Genomic DNA, 21,883 nt, shown 5'->3' on the forward strand with positions numbered 1-21,883 from the left:
GAATCAATGGGTGCATATCATTAATTTATAAGTAAAAACATTTACAGTATATAGCAAAACAGCGGATTGCCCCTTCAAGGACAAAACAAATACATTCCAATTGCCTCCTCAAAGTATGCCCTGTAATAGGTGTTTCTAAAAGCTTGGGATTGGAACAAGGAGAGGCAGACTAATTCTAGGCACAGAATATAATTATGTCAAGGTGCAAATGGCATGTAAGATATTGAATAGATAACTTCTCTACTTTAATGTATTCGTCCCTGCTTTTTTACACAAAGTACGCACTAGGGCTAGTCTACTTGCTTGTAGTCATTCTTGGTAGTGGACTTGAAGAACCTTTATAATCCTATTTTAGGTCCAGTTAACTGAGGTTAGAAGATGCTGTTGTCTACATTTAGGATTTTCAGCGGTGCCACGAAACGTTAAGGTGAAGTGTTCCGACTGCCAAACATTGGTCCATCCCTTCAGCACTGCCGTGACGTCAGTCTCGGGAACTGTCCTTACTGTGGTGGTGCTGAACAAGATGGCTGTGAGTCGGGGAGCGGAGAGCTCCAGACTCAGCGGGTGAGAGGGAAAGGGGACTCCATCAGTCAGATGTTTTTTTTTTACTGTCACATAACAGTGACACAAAATATCTTAGAGTTGAAGCGGAGCTGACTACATCCACCTATTTATACAGGCTATAGAGACGTATATCTACTCCGGATTGAAGCAGGTGGACATCTGGGAGCGATCATAGCCAGAGCAAAGAGATGTCATTGCTGTGTGTTGGAGGTAAGTGATAAAAATAAACATATTTAAAGCTTGCGGTAGCCTACTGGCTGTCGAGAGAAATGCTCTTGTTTAGTCGGTTAACCAGTTGCTTCGCGGGAAGTTTTCTTCAATGAATCTCATTGCAGCTGATTCTGCTATAAAATGTCTCAATTGTGGTTTGTAAATTAAGGCTTAATACTACATTTGATTTAAGTTGGCTGTTGTCAAATTCCTTTGGCGAGAATACGCTGACAGTGCGTTTGTATTCTGTGACCAACATTTTATGGTTGTTTAATTGGTCTAATTCTTCTTTTAATTATGTGATTGCTTCTTTATCACTAGAAGACATAATAGGCTACCACTGTCATTATAAACACTTTGATTGTCATAAGCCTATTCACCGCACCAAATTATGCTTTGAACAGAATTCGAAAACATATTAGGCCTGTGGTGTCAATGTCTGACTTATAGTAGATAGTCATATTTACCATATCCCTTCACTAGACTTTGGTTTAAGGTTAATTGGCTTAGTAATACAGTAATATTAAAACGAGTGCTTCCCGCTGTGCACTGTTGTTTGTGATATTTTTGTTTAAGCCTATCCCAAATCTTAACCCTTACCTTAACCATTAGGAGTAAGGCCTAACCTTAAGAATTCGTAGTTAATGCCTAAACATAACCTTAGAACGATACAGAGAAGTAACCAAACACTTCGAAATTTGACACTACATGGATGAACGTCTAATTCTGAAGTGAGAGCTTGTTGGTGTTATCACTGTGCTTCATGTAATAGCACAACCAAATGACTTGGATTGTAGTTGAGATTACACCAAACTACATACTGCAAGTGATCAACGCTGTTAGAGATTCTGCACAGATAGTTATATTGTGAAGATCTCCACGGACCTGCGACCTTTGCATGCTATCTTGAACATGCACGCTTTCTATGATTACATAATAAGACTTTTATAGTTAAAGTAACCTCAAAATGTGGCCATGGATGAGTTACTCATTTTAAGGTTGAATAAAAACTCTTACATTAGTTTGTAACATAGCCTTAACTTTAGGCTATTTACTGTATTACAAAACTAATATCGAATTGTGTTAGGTTGACCAAGCAACCAAATATCAACATTTAAAGGAGATGTATCTAATTCTTGGATAGTTTCATCTAAACCACTGGCTTAATCATATTCTTTAACTTTTGTTTTGTTTTAGTTGGAGACGTGAATCCAACATATAATTTGTTAACTTGTCGACAAGTTAATACACTATTTACTGTATTGCAAAAGTGTTTGGTTGTCAACGCAACCAAATATCAACATTGGAAGGAGATGTATATTTTGTGCCACTGACTTAGTCTGACTTTAACTCCAGTTTGTCTACAAATTAATAATTGATATGTTGGATTCACGTCTCCATCTCAACCTAAAAAATCTAAGTTAAAGAATAGGACTAAATCCTATCAAATCAAACTTTAAATGCACTTTAATAAAGTTTGATTTGATTTAGTCCTATTCTTTAACTTAGATTTTTGGTTGAAATAGAGACGTGAATCCAACATATTCATTATTAACTTGAAGATTAAATTTGACATCAACCAAAGCTTGAAACTCTAGGCCTATATGTATTGTCTATCTGTTGTTGAAACCTGGGTTGAATTGAAACAGTAGATGTTGATGACTTCGTAAATGCTATATACAGTTGAAGTCGGAAGTTTACATACACATTAGCCAAATACATTTAAACTCAGTTTTTCACAATTCCTGACATTTAATCCTAGTAAAAATTCCCTGTCTTAGGTCAGTTAGGATCACCACTTTATTTTAAGAATGTGAAATGTCAGAATAATAGTAGAGAGAATGATTGATTTATTTCAGCTTTTATTTCTTTCATCACAATCCCAGTGGGTCAGAAGTTTACATACACTCAATTAGTATTTGGTAGTATTGCCCTTAAATTGTTTAACTTGGGTCAAACATTTCAGGTAGCCTTCCACAAGCTTCCCACAATAAGTTGGGTCAATTTTGGCCCATTCCTCCTGACAGAGCTGGTGTAACTGAGTCAGGTTTGTAGGCCTCCTTGCTCGAACATGCTTTTTCAGTTCTGCCCACACATTTTCTATAGGATTGAGGTCAGGGCTTATTGATGGCCACTCCAATACCTTGACTTTGTTGTCCTTAAGCCATTTTGCCACAACTTTGGAAGTATGCTTGGGGTCATTGTCCATTTGGAAGACCCATTTGCGACCAAGCTTTAACTTTATGACTGATGTCTTGAGAAGTTCCTTCAATATATCCACATAATTTTCCTTCCTCATGATGCCATCTGTTTTGTGAAGTGCACCAGTCCCTCCTGCAGCAAAGCACCCCCACAGCATGATGCTGCCAGCCCCGTGCTTCATGGTTGGGATGGTGTTCTTCGGCTTGCAAGCCGTCCCCTTTTTCCTCCAAACATAACTATGGTCATTATGGCCAAACAGTTCTATGTTTGTTTCATCAGACCAGAGGACATTTCTCCAAAATGTCCCATTGTGCAGTTGAAAACTGTAGTCTGGCTTTTTATGGCGGTTTTGGAGCAGTGGCTTCTTCCTTGCTGAGCGGCCTTTCAGGTTATAATAATAATATAATATGCCATTTAGCAGACGCTTTTATCCAAAGCGACTTACAGTCATGCGTGCATATATGTTTTTTGTTTTTGTGTATGGGTGGTCCCGGGGATCGAACCCACTACCTTGGCGTTACAAGCGCCGTGCTCTACCAGCTGAGCTACGTTTTACTGTGGATATAGATACTTTTGTACCTGTTTCCTCCAGCATCTTCACAAGGTCCTTTGCTGTTGTTCTGGGATTGATTTGCACTTTTCGCACCAAAGTACGTTCATCTCTAGGAGACAGAACACGTCTCCTTCCTGAGCGGTATGACGGCTGCGTGGTCCCATGGTGTTTATACTTGCGTACTATTGTTTGTACAGATGAACGTGGTACCTTCAGGCGTTTGGAAATTGCTATGAAGGATGAACCAGACTTGAGGAGGTCTACCATTTTTTTCTGAGGTCTTGGCTGATTTCTTTTGATTTTCCCATGATGTCAAGCAAAGAGGCACTGAGTTTGAAGGTAGGCCTTGAAATACATCCACAGGTACACCTCCAATTGACTCAAAGGATGTCAATTAGCCTATCAGAAGCTTCTAAAGCCATGACACCATTTTCTGGAATATTCCAAGCTCTTTAAAGGCACAGTCAACTTAGTGTATGTAAAAAACAATATTTGATTGATTTCACGTTGAATTCACGTTAGTTGACAACTCAACCAAATTTCAATCAAAAATAGAGGTTTAACCGACGTCAGTGCCCATTTGAAAAAGTCTGTTTTTGGGTCAGGTTGTTTAAATATCAGCAGTTTTTTGTTACCTTTTGATCCTTTTTGCTCCCTCAGTAACTTGTCTATTTTAATTTGTTAGTAGTTTGCCTGTTATAGATTTGGGAAGTTCCATGTTATTGTTACATATCAAGGTACTATATGTAGAGGTAGAGCAACATGCCACCTTTAGCAACCCAAACCGCCCACCCCAAAGTGTTTGTGGAGACAGGATATGTTCTTGGCACCGTAGTTGGATTAACAAGCTGATCGCACAGATGTCAGGATTGAGACAGATCCCCAGATGTACCCTCAATATCCTCAAGCTTTGTTGGCATAGCAACCCTCTATTCCCTGGCATTTGGGGGCTTTCCCATTAGTATTAAGTGTACTGTATGAGTGGTTATTTTTGGTAAACATCCCGTTGCCACGGTGAGCTTGAGAGACTTCACAGGGACTTTTCTTTAACACATGTAGATACGGCAGAGAGAACAACCCAGGGGAGAAGAAGCGTCCCCACTGTTACCGTTTCTTATAAATGCATGATTATAACTAGGCCTATACAGTGCCTTAAGAAAGTATTCACACCTCTTGACTTTTTCCGAATGTTGTTGTCTTACAGCCTGAATTTTAAAATTGATTAAATAGAGATTTTTTTTGTCACTGGCCTACACACAATACCCCATAATGTCAATGGAATTATTATTATTATTTTCTTTTGTATTAATAAAATAAATTAATAAAAAATGAAAAGCTGAAATGTCTTGAGTCAATAAGTATTACATTATTTTGTTATGGCAAGCCTAAATTTGCTTAACAAGTCACATAATAACTTCCATGGACTCACTCTGTGTGCAATAATAGTGTTGTACATGATTTTTGAATGACTACCTCATCGCTGTACCCCACACAATTATCTGTAAGGGGCCCTCAGTCGAGCAGTGAATTTCAAAAACAGATTTACAGTGAGGGAAAAAAGTTTTTGATCCCCTGCTGATTTCGTACGTTTTCCCACTGACAAAGACATGATTAGTCTATAATTTTAATGGTAGGTTTATTTGAACAGTGAGAGACAGAATAACAACAACAACATCCAGAAAAACGCATGTCAAAAATGTTATAAATTGATTTGCATTTTAATGAGGGAAATAAGTATTTGACCCCTCTTCAAAACATGACTTAGTACTTGATGGCAAAACCCTTGTTGGCAATCACAGAGGTCAGACGTTTCTTGTAGTTGGCCACCAGGTTTGCACACATCTCAGGAGGAATTTTGTCCCACTCCTCTTTGCAGATCTTCTCCAAGTCATTAAGGTTTTGAGGCTGATGTTTGGCAACTCAAACCTTCAGCTCCCTCCACAGATTTTCTATGGGATTAAGGTCTGGAGACTGGCTAGGCCACTCCAGGACCTTAATGTGCTTCTTCTTGAGCCACTCCTTTGTTGCCTCGGCCGTGTGTTTTGGGTCATTGTCATGCTGGAATACCCATCCACGACCCATTTTCAATGCCCTGGCTGAGGGAAGGAGGTTCTCACCCAAGATTTGACGGTACATGGCCCCGTCCATCGTCCCTTTGATGCGGTGAAGTTGTCCTGTCCCCTTAGCAGAAAAACACCCCCAAAGCATAATGTTTCCACCTCCATGTTTGACGGTGGAGATGGTGTTCTTGGGGTCATAGGCAGCATTCCTCCTCCTCCAAACACGGCGAGTTGAGTTGATGCCAAAGAGCTCCATTTTGGTCTCATCTGACCACAACACTTTCACCCAGTTCTCCTCTGAATCATGCAGATGTTCATTGGCAAACTTCAGACGGGCCTGTATATGTGCTTTCTTGAGCAGGGGGACCTTGCGGGCGCTGCAGGATTTCAGTCCTTCACGGCGCTGTGTGTTACCAATTGTTTTCTTGGTGACTGTGGTCCCAGCTGCCTTGAGATCATTGACAAGATCCTCCCGTGTAGTTCTGGGCTGATTCCTCACCGTTCTCATGATCATTGCAACTCCACGAGGTGAGATCTTGCATGGAGCCCCAGGCCGAGGGAGATTGACAGTCTTTTGTGTTTCTTCCATTTGCGAATAATCGCACCAACTGTTGTCACCTTCTCACCAAGCTGCTTGGCGATGGTCTTGTAACCCATTCCAGCCTTGTGTAGGTCTACAATCTTGTCCCTGACATCCTTGGAGAGCTCTTTGGTCTTGGCCATGGTGGAGAGTTTGGAATCTGATTGATTGATTGCTTCTGTGGACAGGTAACAAACTGAGATTAGGAGCACTCCCTTTAAGAGTGTGCTCCTAATCTCAGCTCGTTATCTGTATAAAAGACACCTGGGAGCCAGAAATCTTTCTGATTGAGAGGGGGTCAAATACTTATTTCCCTCATTAAAATGCAAATCAATTTATAACATTTTTGACATGCGTTTTTCTGGATAAACCTACCATTAAAATTATAGACTAATCATTTCTTTGTCAGTGGGCAAACGTACAAAATATGCAGGGGATCAAATACATTTTTCCCTCACTGTAACCACAAAGACCAGGGAGGTTTTCCTATACCTCGCAAAGGGCACCTATTGGTAGATGGGTAAAAAAAAGCAGACATTGAATATCCCTTTGAGCATGTTGAAGTTATTAATTACACTTTGGATGGTGTATCAATAAACCCAGTCACTAAAAAGATACAGGCGTCCTTTCTAACTCAGTTGCCGGACAGGAAGGAAACTGCTCAGGGATTTCACCATGAGGCCAATGGTGACTTTAAAACAGTTACAGTTTAATGGCTGTGATAGGAGAAAACTGAGGATGGATTAAAAACATTGTAGTTACTCCACAATACTAACCTAATTGACAGAGTGAAAGAAGGAAGCCTGTACAGAATATAAATATTCCAAAACATGCATCCTGTTTGCAACAGGCACTAAAGTAATACTGCAAAAAATGTGGCAAAGTCCTGAATACCAAGTGTGATGTTTGGGACAAATCCAATGCAACACATTACTGAGTACCCCTCTCCATATTTTCAAGCATAGTGGTGGCTGCATCATGTTATGGGTATGCTTGTTATTGTGAAGGACTGGGGAGTTTTTCAGGATAAAAAATTAATGGAATGGAGCTAAGCACAGAAAAATCCTAGAGGAACACCTGGTGCAGTCTGCTTTCCACCAGATACTGGGAGATGAATTAATCTAACAGCAGGACAATAATCTAAAACACAACGCCAAATCTACACTCAAGTTGCTTACCAAGAAGACAGTGAATGTTCCTGAGTGGCTGAGTTACAGTTTTGACTTATATCCTGTGACACTCTGGCTCCACGGACCTTGATATTTGAGCCAGGGTTGTTTAGTTTCATTGTTTGGGTGTATTTCTATGTTGGGGATTTCTGGTTGTGCATTTTCTATGTTTGGTTAATTGTTCTTGATTAGTCGTATGACTCCCAATCGGAGGTAACGAGTGTCAGCTGTCGGCTCGTTATCTCTGATTGGGAGCCATATTTATACTGTGTGAGTTCACTTTGTGTTGTGGGTTATTGTTTCTTTGTTGCTGTTAGTAGTATTCAGTATAGAACTTCACGGATCGTCATTTGTTGTTTTCTTCGTGGTTGCTTTAAGTTAATAAAGTCATCATGTTCACTCGCAACGCTGCGCATTGGTCTCCTCCTTCAGACGAGCGTGACATATCCACTTGAAAATCTATGGCAAGACCTGAAAATGGTTGTCTACTAATGATCAACAACCAATTTGACAGAGCTTGAAGAATTTTGAAAATAATAATGGGCAAATGTTGCACAATCCAGGTGTGCGAAGCTCTTAGAGATTTACCCAGAAAGACTCACAGCTGTAATCACTGCCAAAGGTGCTTCTACAAAGTATTGACACGGGGTGTTAATACTTATGTAAATTAGATATTTCTGTAGGCATATTTCATTAAAAAAAACTATGTGGTATTGTGTGTAGATGTCACGTTTGTTTAAGGACGGGTCAGACCAAGGCGCAGCGTGATATGCGTACATGTTTATTTAACTTATAAACACACGACAAAACAACAAACGAAACGTGAAGTCCAAAGGTTGAACACACAACAAACCTTACACGGAACAAGATCCCACAACTAAACAGTGCCAATCGGCTGCCTAAGTATGATCCCCAATCAGAGACAACGAGCGACAGCTGCCTCTGATTGGGAACCACACCAGCCAACATAGATCTATATATACTAGATACACCACATAGAATATACACAACAAAGAATATACACACCCTGACTCAACATATACGAGTCCCCTGAGTCAGGGCGTGACAGTAGATGGGTAAAAAAAAAAAAGAATTCAGGCTGTAAATTTGTCAAGGGGTATGAATCTTCAGATCATTGGTGTCAAGGAAGAGGGTTGCCCAGTGCTCCGAGAGAGAGCAGATTCCTAGCTTCAGTGTGCCTAGAGTCACGTTACCATATTAAACAGTACACACACACACACACTTCCTTGCTGTAATGACTGGGCTTGTTTTTAGTTGAGAAACCCTCAGTCATTTCTTCTTCCCACATGAACGTCCACTGAAGCTCTCAGTGTATTCTCAGTGTATACCCCAGCATGTCATGCGTTCAGTGGCACAGCTAGCTAGCATAAATAATGCTGTAATCCAATGCAAGGATAATTAGTTTGCACCAGCCGAGGCCCGTTCAGTTCCATATAATGAGACACTATATTACATATTCTCATGCTCTGTTTAGGTTCAGAATACACGATGCCTGTATCTCGACTCGGAGAAGGCAAGAACCATGCTTCTCCCTGAAAGAGAGTAAGCCCTTGGCTTTAATTTCATTTTTGCATTTCATATTCTGTGGATTCAATGTTTTTATTTTTATGGAGACAGTTCACATTCTTCATAAGGGCACATTTAATTGTCTCCTGTTAAATTATACATCCTAGACCTTTGATTATGTTTATTATTATCAAGTTATAATCAATAATAATTTCACTGTACTCCCCTGAGTATGGGGTGAGTGGTTGACTTAATTTACCCTTCTATTAAATAGAATAAGATGATATGACAGGATAAGTAAATTATGTTGTCTCATTCCTGCCTATCAGCGAATTTTCATTTTGTAGCTCCTGTTTCTTCATAACTGAGAATTCCTCCGACATTATAGAATTCCTGCAGGCTACAGTTTTGAATTATATTGCTGTTTCTTGCTCTTGGTACAAGTACAACTGCTCTGAAGTATGAGGTGCTTGTAAGCTTTTGATTGGAAAATCTCAGGCAATAAAACCTTGGAGTTCCTCTGTAGGCCGAGAGCAACATTATTTGCTGCAAAGAGTGAAAACACAATGTAATTGCTGTTGTGAGGAGGAGGACACATTTCTGAGGGTTTGCACATGTTTATTTTAATTTTTTGTAAACCCTCCTGCCATCACAGCCAAGATGGTTTAGTATTGTGCCTGTGAGCTGTGTGAGTACCCCTCTCCTACCCCTCTCCCCTCCCCACCACCACCACCCCCCAACCTGCTTGGCTGCACACAGAGATTAATGGAGCACAAGAAAAGAGATGGTATACACACGTCACATGGCAGGAGGAGAGCGTGGGAGTGAGAGAGATAGAGAGAGAGAAAGGGGAAATCCAGGCAGTGAATCGAGGATAATGATGGGGAGAGCACTGCGTTGGATGAGGTGGAGTTGTTGAGGAATAGACAGCTGAAGATGCTGGTAGAATGACTACTAGAATTTGGTTAAGTGCATTCAACTCAAGCAACTAACTCGGAGCGGATGGTCCGGGGGCCGGAACATAATTATAGTTTGTACACTGCAAATTGGCCAAAACTAAGCCCAAAAAGAGATTGTATTTGAAAATAACACTTATTTCATACCTTGATTACGTTGACACACAATCACGTCTTTGTGTGTGTGTGTGTGTGGGAATAGTTGGGAACAGATTTCCTGAATCAAACAATGACTACAATTATTTTACTAAAAGCTTTGTAAAACGCCTGTACTGACCCCAGCTCCTCCTCCTCCTCCTCCTCCTCCTCCTCCTGCCCTGCAGACTAGCAGGATTAGATTGATATTCAGATAAAACTCAGGGTCTGTTGGGATGAGCTATTTTAGAAAAACAAGTACATCCACTATTGTCATGCTGCTTCATGGTCAACTGTCTGACATTCTCCTTATCATATCAAGTCCCGTGTAGCTCAGTTGGTAGAGCATGGCGTTTGCAACGCCAGGGTTGTGGTTTCGATTCCCACGGGGGGCCAGTATGAAAAATTTATGCACTCACTAACTGTAAGTCGCTCTGGATAAGAGCGTCTGCTAAATGACTAAAATGTAAGTCAGACAGCAGGAAACATGATTTAGTTTTTCTCCTTTAGCTGAAATCTTAATTGGCTTCATAAAAAAGTCATTATTGTGATGATTGTTATGATATGGATTATTCATACAGGTGAGAGGGCTCCAACTGGACCCATAATTATAGAGAAGGGGTCAGTAGGTTATTAGCACTCTCCGTGCCTTCACTACTTGCGGGCATCTGGGTGGCAGCCCATTGTCACATTCCACTGTGACCTCAGAGAAAAGCCTTTGAGGTTCATTTAGCCAACTCTGTGATTCCAAATGGACCGCTTTCCCTCTTTTCCTTTTCTTAACTGCAGCTTTTAGAGATGAAGTGAAGGGAGGCGTTCAGTGGGGATTAGATTGAAGCCTTTGAATATGAATTCCCTGAACATGGGGGTGCTTGGCATCGGCAGGGCAGGCGGGTGGGCGCGGGATTCATTAATAATGAATGGGCCACTTGACGTCAGAGTGCGTGATAAAAAGGTCCTGGTTGCCTAAAGTGAGCCCATAGGAGATGATAGTGGTACCTTTACCTTAACACAGGGTTTCCTAAACTCGGTTCTAGGCCCCCCGGGTGCACGTTTTGTTTTTTGTCCTAGCACTACACAGCTGATTCAAATAATCAAAGCTTGATGATGAGTTGGTTATTTGAATCAGCTGTGTAGTGCTAGGGCAAAAAATAAAACGATTACCAGGGGGAGCTCCAGAACCAAGTTTGGGAAACTCTGCCTTAACAGACCTGCTTCCATTGTGTCATACAGCCTCACTGTCGGCCTCACTGCCCCCTTTCATCATACGGAGGAGCGGTGCTCCCTCACTTTTTTCAATTTGAGAATATACAGAGCTGGTAAAACTATTTATGGAAGATTAATTTGGATAAAGCTGTAATAAATTATATTTAATTACCACAAAATTTCCATGAAAAAAACGATAGAATGACTAACCAAATAAATATGTATAGCATCCTAGAGGTAAATGGTGGTTTCTTCTGTCTTCTGTCTGGCGGTGGCGAGAATGATGAAGAACTATAGGCTATGTGTGTGCACTGTGGAGGCCCGTCGGAGGCTTGATCACTTTGGCCAATCAAAAAAAGAATCTGCGTGTGTCTGCCTTGATGTTCATAAAACTCCCCGAACCCCCTCTTGCGAAGTGGAACCCAGAACGATATGTGACCACTTGGCTACAGTGACACTGTTCTGCCGAGGACACCCAAACTAGAGTGGCCACCGCAAAGCCCAAGGAGCCTGACCTTCTCTGGAAGATGCTGTAGCCCTGGTTGGGATACAGTATTTAGCCTACATTGGCTATTGGTTGAGACGCAGGGCCTGTTCTAGCTTGGTATGTCAGGGTAGGCAATTGGAATTGTGAATTGGGCCAAGTTGGAGATAATAAAGCATTTAGGTTATAGTTTATTGAGATGCATGAATGCACCACATCAAAGCTTGATTTGATGGCTGTTTTAAAACAAATGTCCTACAATTCTTTGTAGTAATGTTCACTACTTGGTCAATTGATTTGATAGAATGTTTAATCTATGCAAATACATTATATGAATTGATAGTTTACCTCTGTTTTCTTTTATTCTGTAATAGGGTATATTGTAGCCATGTGTTCAAGCTAATCAAATAAAAGTTTATCTATGATACAGCGTGTAAGCTACACAATGCAAGGAAATGCCTACTTGCAATAAAGCTGTCCTCACAAACAGTGCAATGATATTAAGATATACGGTACCAGTCAAAGGTTTGGACACACCTACTCATTCCAGGGTTTTTCTTTATTTTTACTATATTCTACATTGTACATAAAAACTATGAAATAACACAAATGGAATCAGGTAGTAACCAAAAAAGTGTTAAACAAATCAAAATATATTTTATATTTGAGATTCTTCAAAGTAGCCACCCTTTGCCTTCATGACAGCTTTGCACAATCTTGGCATTCTCTCAACCAGCTTCATGAGATAGTCACCTGGAATGCATTTCAATTAACAGGTGTGCCTTGTTAAAAGTTAATTTGTGGAATTTCTTTCCTTCTTAGTGTGTTTGAGCCAATCAGTTGTGTTGTGACAAAGTAGGGGTGGTATACAGAAGATAGTCCTATTTGGTAAAAGACCAAGTCCATATTATGGCAAGAACAGCTCAAACAAGCAAAGAGAAATGACAGTCCATCATTACTTTAAGACATGAAGGTCAGTTAATCTGGAAGATTTCAAAAACGTTGAACGTTTCTTCAAGTGCAGTTGCAAAAAACATCAAGCGCTATGATGCAACTGGATCTCATGAGGACCATCACAGGAAAGGAAGACCCAGAGTTACCTCTGCTGCAGAGGATAAGTTCATTAGAGTTAACTGCACCTCAGACTGCAGCCCAAATAAATGCTTCACACAGTTCAAGTAACAGACACATCTCAACATCAACTGTTCAGAGGAGACTGCGTGAATCAGGCCTTCCTGGTCGAATTGCTGCAAAGCAACCACTACTAAAGGACACCAATAAGAAGAAGAGACTTGCTTGGGCCAAGAAACACGAGCAATGGACATTAGACCAGTGGAAATCTGTCCTTTGGTCTGATGAGTCCAAATTTGAGATTGTTGGTTCCAACCGCCGTATCTTTGTGAGACGCAGAGTAGGTGAACGGATGATCTCTGCATGTGTGGTTCCCACAGTGAAGCATGGAGGAGGAGGTGTGATGGTGTAGGGGTGCTTTGCTGGTGACACTGTCTGTAATTTATTTAGAATTCAAGGCACACTTAACCAGCATGGCTACCACAGTATTCTGCAGCGATATGCCATCCCATCTGGTTTGCGCTTCATGGGACTATCATTTGTTTTTCAACAGGACAATGATCCAAAACACACCTCCAGGCTGTGTAAGGGCTATTTGACCAAGAAGGAGAGTGATGGAGTACTGCATCAGATGACCTGGCCTCCACAATCACCCGACCTCAACCTAATTGAGATGGTTTGGGATGAGTTGGACCGCAGAGTGAAGGAAAAGCAGCCAAGTGCTCAGTATATGTGGGAACTCCTTCAAGACTGTTGGAAAAGTATTCCTCATGAAGCTGGTTGAGAGAATGCCAAGAGTGTGCAAAGCTGTCATCAAGGCAAAGGGTTGCTACTTTGAAGAATCTCAAATATAAAATATATTTGGATTAGTTTAACACTTTTTTGGTTACTACATGATTCCATGTGTTATTTCATAGTTTTGTTGCCTTCACTATATTCTACAATGTAGAAAAGAGTAAAAATAAAGAAAAACCCTTGAATGAATAGGTGTGTCCAAACTTTGGACTGGTACTGTATGTATTTGTATTTACATGAGGCTATAGCCTACAAATAGCTGTAGCACGTAGTCGTAGACCTATTAGGCCATAGGCATACATCAAATTATTGTTGTTTGTTCCTGAACTGGCTGAATGGCCGAGCTATCCTTTAGCTGTCCTTCAGCACCACAAATTGGTTCAACTTCTTTAACATCATTGCGTGATCCTGGCGCTGTCCTTTCAGCACCACGAAGGGCGCTCCAATCGCTTAAAATGACATCTCATCAAGATCTGTTGCTTACGCCTAATAGTCATACTCATCACTAATTATTATTATTATTATTACAAATAGAAGGTTATCATTTCTCACAATGGTGCTTGTTTATTAAAGTTATATCAAAGCTGAATCAATGTCTTGCAAGATCACATAAGGATTCATTAGTATTTTACATAACAGAACCGAATATAATAGCATAGCATAGTAGGCCTATAACGTTACTCTTACACCAAAAACACCTCCTCATTTCTAACAAGATTTTAGGATGGTTAGCTAAAGCTGAATAGTCCAAAAAAATAATGCGCCAAAACGAAACAGAGCGCTCCACTAGGCAGGATATATGCTTTGATTGAAACAAAATACAAGAAAGGCTAATAGCTCTAATTCACTCACGAAACAGTAATTCAAAACTTTGTGTTTGAGGGTATTAAAAATATAAAATGGTCTTATGCAGCAAACCTTTTCAGCCCAGAGAGGTGTGGGTTATTAATAGGTTTGTTTTTAGAAACCTGAATCTCTAGATTGATTGACCCATTGACCCCATTTTGTTTAACCCATTACAGTATGCCTCATGCTTTCTTTCTCTCTGTCTGTTTTGCAGTGAAGAAAGCCCAACTCGATGGAGCACACGGTGAGTTGAGATATGTTTGACCATGTTTGACTTAGTATTAAAAAGTCTTAGAAACACTGGTTTGTTTTACAATAAGACTGATATTCCTTGTTGTTCCACAGAGAAATGTAACACCTATGTGACGCTGAAAGTGCAGAATGTCAAGAGCACCACCATCGCTGTGCGGGGCGCCCAGCCATGCTGGGAACAGGACTTCATGTTGTGAGTCTTCTTCCTCCTCTTTTCCTCTTCCTTATTTCTCCTCCTCTTCACCCTCTCTCCTCCTCTTTGTCCTTTCTCCTCCTCTTCCCCCTCTGTCCTCCTCTTTGTCCTTAGTCCTCCTCTTACTCCTTCTCCCCCCACTCCTCTTTATCTCTTCTCCTTTTCCTTCTTTTTCCTCCTCTTCCTCTTCTCTCCTCTCTCTTCATTCTCTCTCTCTCTCTCTCTCTCTCTCTCTCTCTCTCTCTCTCTCTCTCTCTCTCTCTCTCTCTCTCTCTCTCTCTCTCTCTCTCTCTCTCTCTCTCTCTCTCTCTCTCTCTCTCTCTCTCTCTCTCTCTCTCTCTCTCTCTCTCCCCCCATAGGAAAGACTTACTAGTTTCTCTCTCCACACGTTGAGCTGCCCTGGGTTCTCAGTGCTCTCTCAGTGATGAGATTAGAAGGTGCTGGAGGCCTGATCTCAGATGCAAGATATGCTACTGTTGAGCTTCCCAAGACAGCCAGCCAGTCATCCAGTTAGCCAGGCAGGCAGTTACACTAATGTGTTAACACCAGAGAGCACACATGTTGTGTAACACGGACTGCAGGGACTCCTGAATAAATGTTTTAAGTAGTGACGTCTAAGGTGCCCAACAGAGCCACTCACTGGTTGTGCAACAGTCAAGGGAAAGGATTAACATTAAGTTATTTTTCTGAAGTATTTCTTAACTGATAATAGGAGCAGGATGTTGCCCAGAAACAGCAGAAGAGTGAATAATAGATGATAATCACTATCTCTCTCCTGCATTTCTTAGATTCCTAAAGCTGCTAAACGTCAACCCACCCAAAGCCAACATCAGATGCTTGCGAGATTACTACCTGGGCTCTCAAGATAAATATATGTTTTCATATTAAAGCAGGTGCTTTTAACATTGCTGTTAAGTTTCAGTTCTGTTGGAGGCTTTAGCTGCTCCATGTCATTAGCCAGCTAGCACTGCAAAACAACTAACTACATGCACTGCACGCTCCATTTGCTCCGGCGTGGTTATTTTTACCTCAGTCTCGTTAGCCCAGTGGCTAGTTAGCTAACGTTAGCTAACATTAGCTAGTTGACGTGAAGCCTCTTGGCGCCATTCAGGAGTTTCGACCAAAACTCGATGATGGATGAGTCAAAGGCGAGTTCTGTCACTCCTGGTACCATGTTGTATCTTCTTGTCTAAGAAATACTAAAGAAAACAACTGTTCTTTAAAATATAAGTCCTTCTTTATTCAAGTTAACCGGAGCCGTATATGTATACTGCATTGAGCTGGGATCTCCCGCTCTCCCACCTCTGTGAGCGGGCTGCGCGTCCCCTAAGTGGTCACGTGGCCTCCGATACAATCTGCCACAGTATTCAGGACATAAAGTTCATTTCTTTGCCAATTTTATGGCAGTTTTACTTTAATGCCTTATTGCAAACAGGATGCATGTTCTGTACAGGCTTCCTTCTTTTCACTCTGTCATTTAGGTTACTATTGTGGAGTAACTACAATGTTGTTGATCCATCCTCAGTTTTCTCCTATCACAACCATTAAACTCTGTTACTGTTTTAATGTCACCATTGGCCTCATGGTGAAATCCCTGAGCGATTTCCTTCCTCTCCGGCAGCTGACTTAGGAAGGATGCCTGTATCTTTGTAGTGACTGGGTGTGTTGATACACCATCCAACGCGTAATGAATAACTTCACCATGCTCAAAGGGATATTCAATGCCTGCTTTTTTCCCCTCCCATCTATCAATAGGTGCCCTTCTTTGTGAGGCATTGGAAAGTTATTATGTGACTGTAAGGAAATGTTTACTCCTGAACTCATATATGCTTGCCATAAAAAAGGGGTTGAATACTTATTGACTCTAGACATTTCAGCTTTTCATTTTTAATACATTTGTAAACATTTCTAAAAACATAATTCCACTTTTACATTATGGGGTATTGTGTGTAGGCTAGTGACACAACATCTCAATATTTTTTTTTTTTTTAATTCAGGCTTTAACGCCACAAAATATGGAAAAAGCAAAGGGGTGTGAATACTTTCTGAAGGCACTGTATATTTCCCTTCTCTTTGAGATGGGTTATATCGGTCTCCCAGTCTTTTTTGTTGCATTTCCTCATCTCATCACCTCTCTCTCTCTCTTTCTCTCTTTCTCTCTCATACTCATTTTCTCTCTCTGTCCCATCCTCTCTCATTCCTCCATTCTCTCTCTCAACCCCTCTCTCATTCTTCCCCTTCTCATCTCTCTCTCTCTCTCTCTCTCTCTCTCTCTCTCTCTGTCTCTCTCTATGCAGTGAGATCAACAGACTGGACCTGGGACTGACAGTTGAGGTGTGGAACAAAGGGTTAATCTGGGACACCATGGTGGGCACCTTGTGGATCCCCCTGGAAAACATCCGCCAGTCTGATGAGGTACGGTATACCCACCATGCCCCCCCCCCCCCGGCGCCCCCTTCTCCTGCCCAACCACACTCCACCCTCCTGGGTGTTCAAGGAATTTTACCAGCAGCACATCTGAGGCACAGACACAAGTACATCACAAAACTAGACTGATATTGTTTGTTGTCACAGCGCATCAAAGTGTTTAAGGTGGAACACACTGCATATCAGGGATGAAAGGAGTTTAAGGCAGGGCTCCATACTGCGACCATTTAGTCACATTTTGCAACCCTATAACTTGGCTGTGTGAGTACACCTTTTTATTCAAATCAAATCAAATTGTATTGGTTGCATACACATATTTAGCAGATGTTATTGCGGGTGTAGCGGAATGCTTGTGTTCCTAGCTGCAACAGTGCAGTAATATCTAACAATTCACAACAATGCACACAAATCTAAAAGTAAAATAATGGAATTAAGAAAATATAAAAATATTAGGACGAGCAATATATGTACAGTTGAAGTCGGATGTTTACATACAACTTAGCCAAATACATTTAAACTCAGTTTTTCACAATTCCTGACATTTAATCCTTGTAAAAATTCCCTGTCTGTCACGCTCGTCTAATGAGGGAGACCAAGGCGCAGCGTTGCGAGTGAACATATTCTATTTATTAAATGCTCACACGAACAAAACAATAAACAACGAATGCGTGACGTCTATGGTACAACACGAACACACACGAACAAAATCCCACAACCCGAAAGAAAAACAGACAGATTAAATATGGCTCCCAATTAGAGACAACCAGCCGACAGCTGACACTCGTTGCCTCTGATTGGGAGTCACACCGGCAAACATAGAAAATAGACAACCTAGAACACCCACCAAAGAAACGGAAAACATAGAATGAACACACCCTGGCTCAACATAATGAGTCCCCGAGCCAGGGTGTGACACTGTCTTAGGTCAGTTAGGATCACCACTTTATTTTAAGAATGTGAAATGTCAGAATAATAGTAGAGAGAATGATCTATTTCTGCTTTTATTTCTTTCATCACATTCCCAGTGGGTCAGAAGTTTACATACAAATCAAATCAAATCACATTTTATTGGCCACATGCGCTGAATACAACAGGTGCAGACATTACAGTGAAATGCTTACTTACAGCCCTTAACCAACAGTGCATTTATTTTTAATAAAAAAGTAAAATAAAACAACAACAAAAAAGTGTTGAGAAAAAAAGAGCTGAAGTAAAATAAAATAACAGTAGGGAGGCTATATATATAGGGGGGTACCGGTGCAGAGTCAATGTGCGGGGGCACCGGCTAGTTGAGGTAGTTGAAGTAATATGTACATGTGGGTAGAGTTAAAGTGACTATGCATAAATAATTAACAGAGTAGTAGCAGTGTAAAAAGATGGGGTGGGGGGTGGGGGTTGGGGGGCAGTGCAAATAGTCCGGGTAGCCATCATTAGCTGTTCAGGAGTCTTATGGCTTGGGGGTAGAAGCTGTTGAGAATTATTTTGGACCTAGACTTGGCACTCCGGTAACGCTTGCCGTGCGGTAGCAGAGAGAACAGTCTATGACTAGGGTGGCTGGAGTCTTTGACTATTTTTAGGGCCTTCCTCTGACACCGCCTGGTATAGAGGTCCTGGATGGCAGGAAGCTTGGCCCCAGTGATGTACTGGGCCGTACGCACTACCCTCTGTAGTGCCTTGCGGTCGGAGGCCGAACAGTTGCCATACCAGGCGTTGATGCAACCAGTCAGGATGCTCTCGAAGGTGCAGCTGTAGAATCTTTAGACGATCTGAGGACCCATGCCAAATCTTTTCAGTCTCCTGAGGGGGAATAGGCTTTGTCGTGCCCTCTTCACGACTGTCTTGGTGTGTTTGGACCATGATAGTTCGTTGGTGATGTGGACACCAAGGAACTTGAAGCTCTCAACCTGTTCCACTACAGCCCCGTCGATGAGAATGGGGGCGTGCTCAGTCCTCTTTTTTTTCCTGTAGTCCACAATCATCTCCTTTGTCTTGGTCACGATGAGGGAGAGGTTGTTATCGTGGCACCACACGGCCAGGTCTCTGACCTCCTCCCTATAGGCTGTCTCATCGTTGTCGGTGATCAGGCCTACCACTGTTGTGTCATCGGCAAACTTAATGATGGTGTTGGAGTCGTGCCTGGCCATGCAGTCATGGGTGAACAGGGAGTACAGGAGGGGACTGAGCACGCACCCCTGAGGGGTCCCCGTGTTGAGGATCAGTGTGGCAGATGTGTTGTTACCTACCCTTACCACCTGGGGGCGGCCCGTCAGGAAGTCCAGGATCCAGTTGCAGAGGGAGGTGTTTAGTCCCAGGATCCTTAGCTCAATTAGTATTTGGTAGCATTGCCTTTAAATTGTTTAACTTGGGTCAAACGTTTCGGGTAGCCTTCCACAAGCTTCCCACAATAAGTCGGGTGAATTTTGGCCCATTCCTCCTGACAGAGCTGGTGTAACTGAGTCAGGTTTGTAGGCCTCCTTGCTCGCACACGCTTTTTCAGTTCTGCCCACAAATGTTCTGTAGGATTGAGGTCAGGGCTTTGTGATGGCCACTCCAATACCTTGACTTTGTTGTCCTTAAGCCATTTTGCCACAACTTTGGAAGTATGCTTGGGGTCATTGTCCATTTGGAAGACCCATTTGCAACCAAGCTTTAACTTCCTGACTGATGTCTTGAGATGTTGCTTAAATATATCCACATAATTTTCCTTCCTCATGATGCCATCTATTTTGTGAAGTGCACCAGTCCCTCCTGTAGCAAAGCACCCCCACAGCATGATGCTGCCATGCCCGTGCTTCACGGTTGGGATGGTGTTCTTCGGCTTGCAAGCCACCCTCTTTTTCCTCCAAACATAACGATGGACATTATGACCAAACAGTTTTATTTTTGTTTCATCAGATCAAAGTACATTTCTCCAAAAAGTACGATCTTTGTCCCCCTGTGCAGTTGCAAATCGTAGTCTGGCTTTTTTATGGCGGTTTTGGAGCAGTGGCTTCTTCCTTGTTGAGCGGCCTTTCAAGTTATGTCGATATAGGACTTGTTTTACTGTGGATATAGATACTTTTGTACCTGTTTCCTCCAGCATCTTAACAAGGTCCTTTGCTGTTGTTCTGGGATTGATTTGCACTTTTCGCACCAAAGTACGTTCATCTCTAGGAGACAGAACGCGTCTCCTTCCTGAGTGGTATGACGGCTGCGTGGTCCCATGGTGTTTATACTTGCGTACTATTGTTTGTACAGATGAACGTGGTACCTTCAGGCATTTGGAAATTGCTCCCAAGGATGAACCAGACTTGTGGAGGTCTACAATTTTTTTTCTGAGGTCTTGGCTGATTTCTTTTGATTTTCCCATGATGTCAAGCAAAGAGGCACTGAGTTTGAAGGTAGGCCTTGATATACATCCTGTGACGAGTACTGAGTATACGAAGAGGCAGGACGCAGACGCAGGAATTAACAAGGTCAAGGTTTGCTTAACAATGACAAAGAGAAATAACAAAGATAGAGTAAATGACACGAAGCTAAACAATCACACACAACATCATCCAGAACAGTCCAGGGCTAAATAGGGGTGGTGATGAGATGATGAGGTGCAGGTAGGCTGGAGATAATTAGGGTGCGTTGGGTTTCCATTCCGTTGTTGACGAGGTGGTACGCTCAGACCGGTGGCTCAGTAGACCGGCGGGAGGAGACGTGACAGTACCCCCGGACACGCGACTCTTAGCCGCTGGACGTCGCCATCCAGGAGGACGACCCCGAGGACGAGGAGTGGGGTCCCGGTGGAAGTCCCGAATTAGGTTGGGATCCAGAACGTCCCCAGCCGGAACCCAGCTCCTCTCCTCAGGACCATACCCCTCCCAGTCCACCAGGTAATGGAGCCGTCCACCACAGAACCTGGAGTCCAGCAGGTCCCTCACCGCAAATGCCGGACTCCCATCAATGTCCAGGGGCGGAGGAGGCGTACCCCGGGGGACGGCATCTGCCTGAGGACCAGGAACCACCGGCCTGAGGAGAGACACATGAAAAGTGGGTGAGACACGGTAGTGAGGTGGAAGGTGCAGCTGGTATGATACCTAATTTATCCGCCGGAGGACCTTAAACAGCCCCACAAACCGGGGGCTCAGTTTCTTGCAGGGCAGGCGGAGAAGGAGGTTTTTTGTGGACAGCCAGACACGATCCCCAGGCTGGAATACAGGGGCCTCACTGTGGTGGCGGTCGGCTTGGTCCTTCTGCCGACGAATGGCCCTCTGGAGATGGACATGGGCGGCATCCCAGACCTGTCCGGCCCTGTGGAACCACTCGTCGACAGCGGGCGCATCGGTCTGGCTTGGTGTCCAAGGGGCCAGGGCCGGCTGGTAACCCAGGACGCACTGGAAGGGAGTGAGCTCCGTGGAGGAGGGAACGAGGGAGTTCTGGGCATATTCTGCCCAGAGAAGAAATCCCGCCCACTCACCCTGCCGGTCCTTACAGTGGCAACGAAGAAACCTCCCCAGCTCCTGGTTCATGCGCTCCACCTGCCCATTCGACTGAGGCCTATACCCGGAAGTGAGGCTGGCCGTGGCCCCGATCTTCTCCAGGAAAGCCTTCCACACTCAGGAGGTGAGTTGGAGGCCACAGTCCGAGACAATGTCCTCCGGAAGTCCATAATGCCGGAAGACC

At 42.7% G+C, this 21,883-nt stretch overlaps 1 protein-coding gene across 12 annotated transcripts in view; it reads left to right on the forward strand.

The window, feature by feature from the left end:
• Positions 1 to 522: 522 nt before the first annotated feature.
• The window catches only part of LOC121540367 (protein unc-13 homolog A), a 97,389-nt gene continuing 76,028 nt past the window's right edge, over positions 523 to 21,883 (forward strand). For all 12 annotated transcript variants that reach the window (XM_045207865.1, XM_045207869.1, XM_045207867.1 and 9 more), the window contains exons 1-4: positions 523 to 774; positions 14,573 to 14,602; positions 14,704 to 14,803; positions 17,101 to 17,218. In XM_045207865.1, the coding sequence (XP_045063800.1) occupies positions 753 to 774; positions 14,573 to 14,602; positions 14,704 to 14,803; positions 17,101 to 17,218 (270 nt within the window). In that variant the 5' untranslated portion in view covers positions 523 to 752. The remainder of the gene's footprint in view (positions 775 to 14,572; positions 14,603 to 14,703; positions 14,804 to 17,100; positions 17,219 to 21,883) is intronic.

This window comes from Coregonus clupeaformis, chromosome 26 (genome assembly GCF_020615455.1).
Source record: "Coregonus clupeaformis isolate EN_2021a chromosome 26, ASM2061545v1, whole genome shotgun sequence".
NCBI lineage: Eukaryota > Metazoa > Chordata > Actinopteri > Salmoniformes > Salmonidae > Coregonus > Coregonus clupeaformis.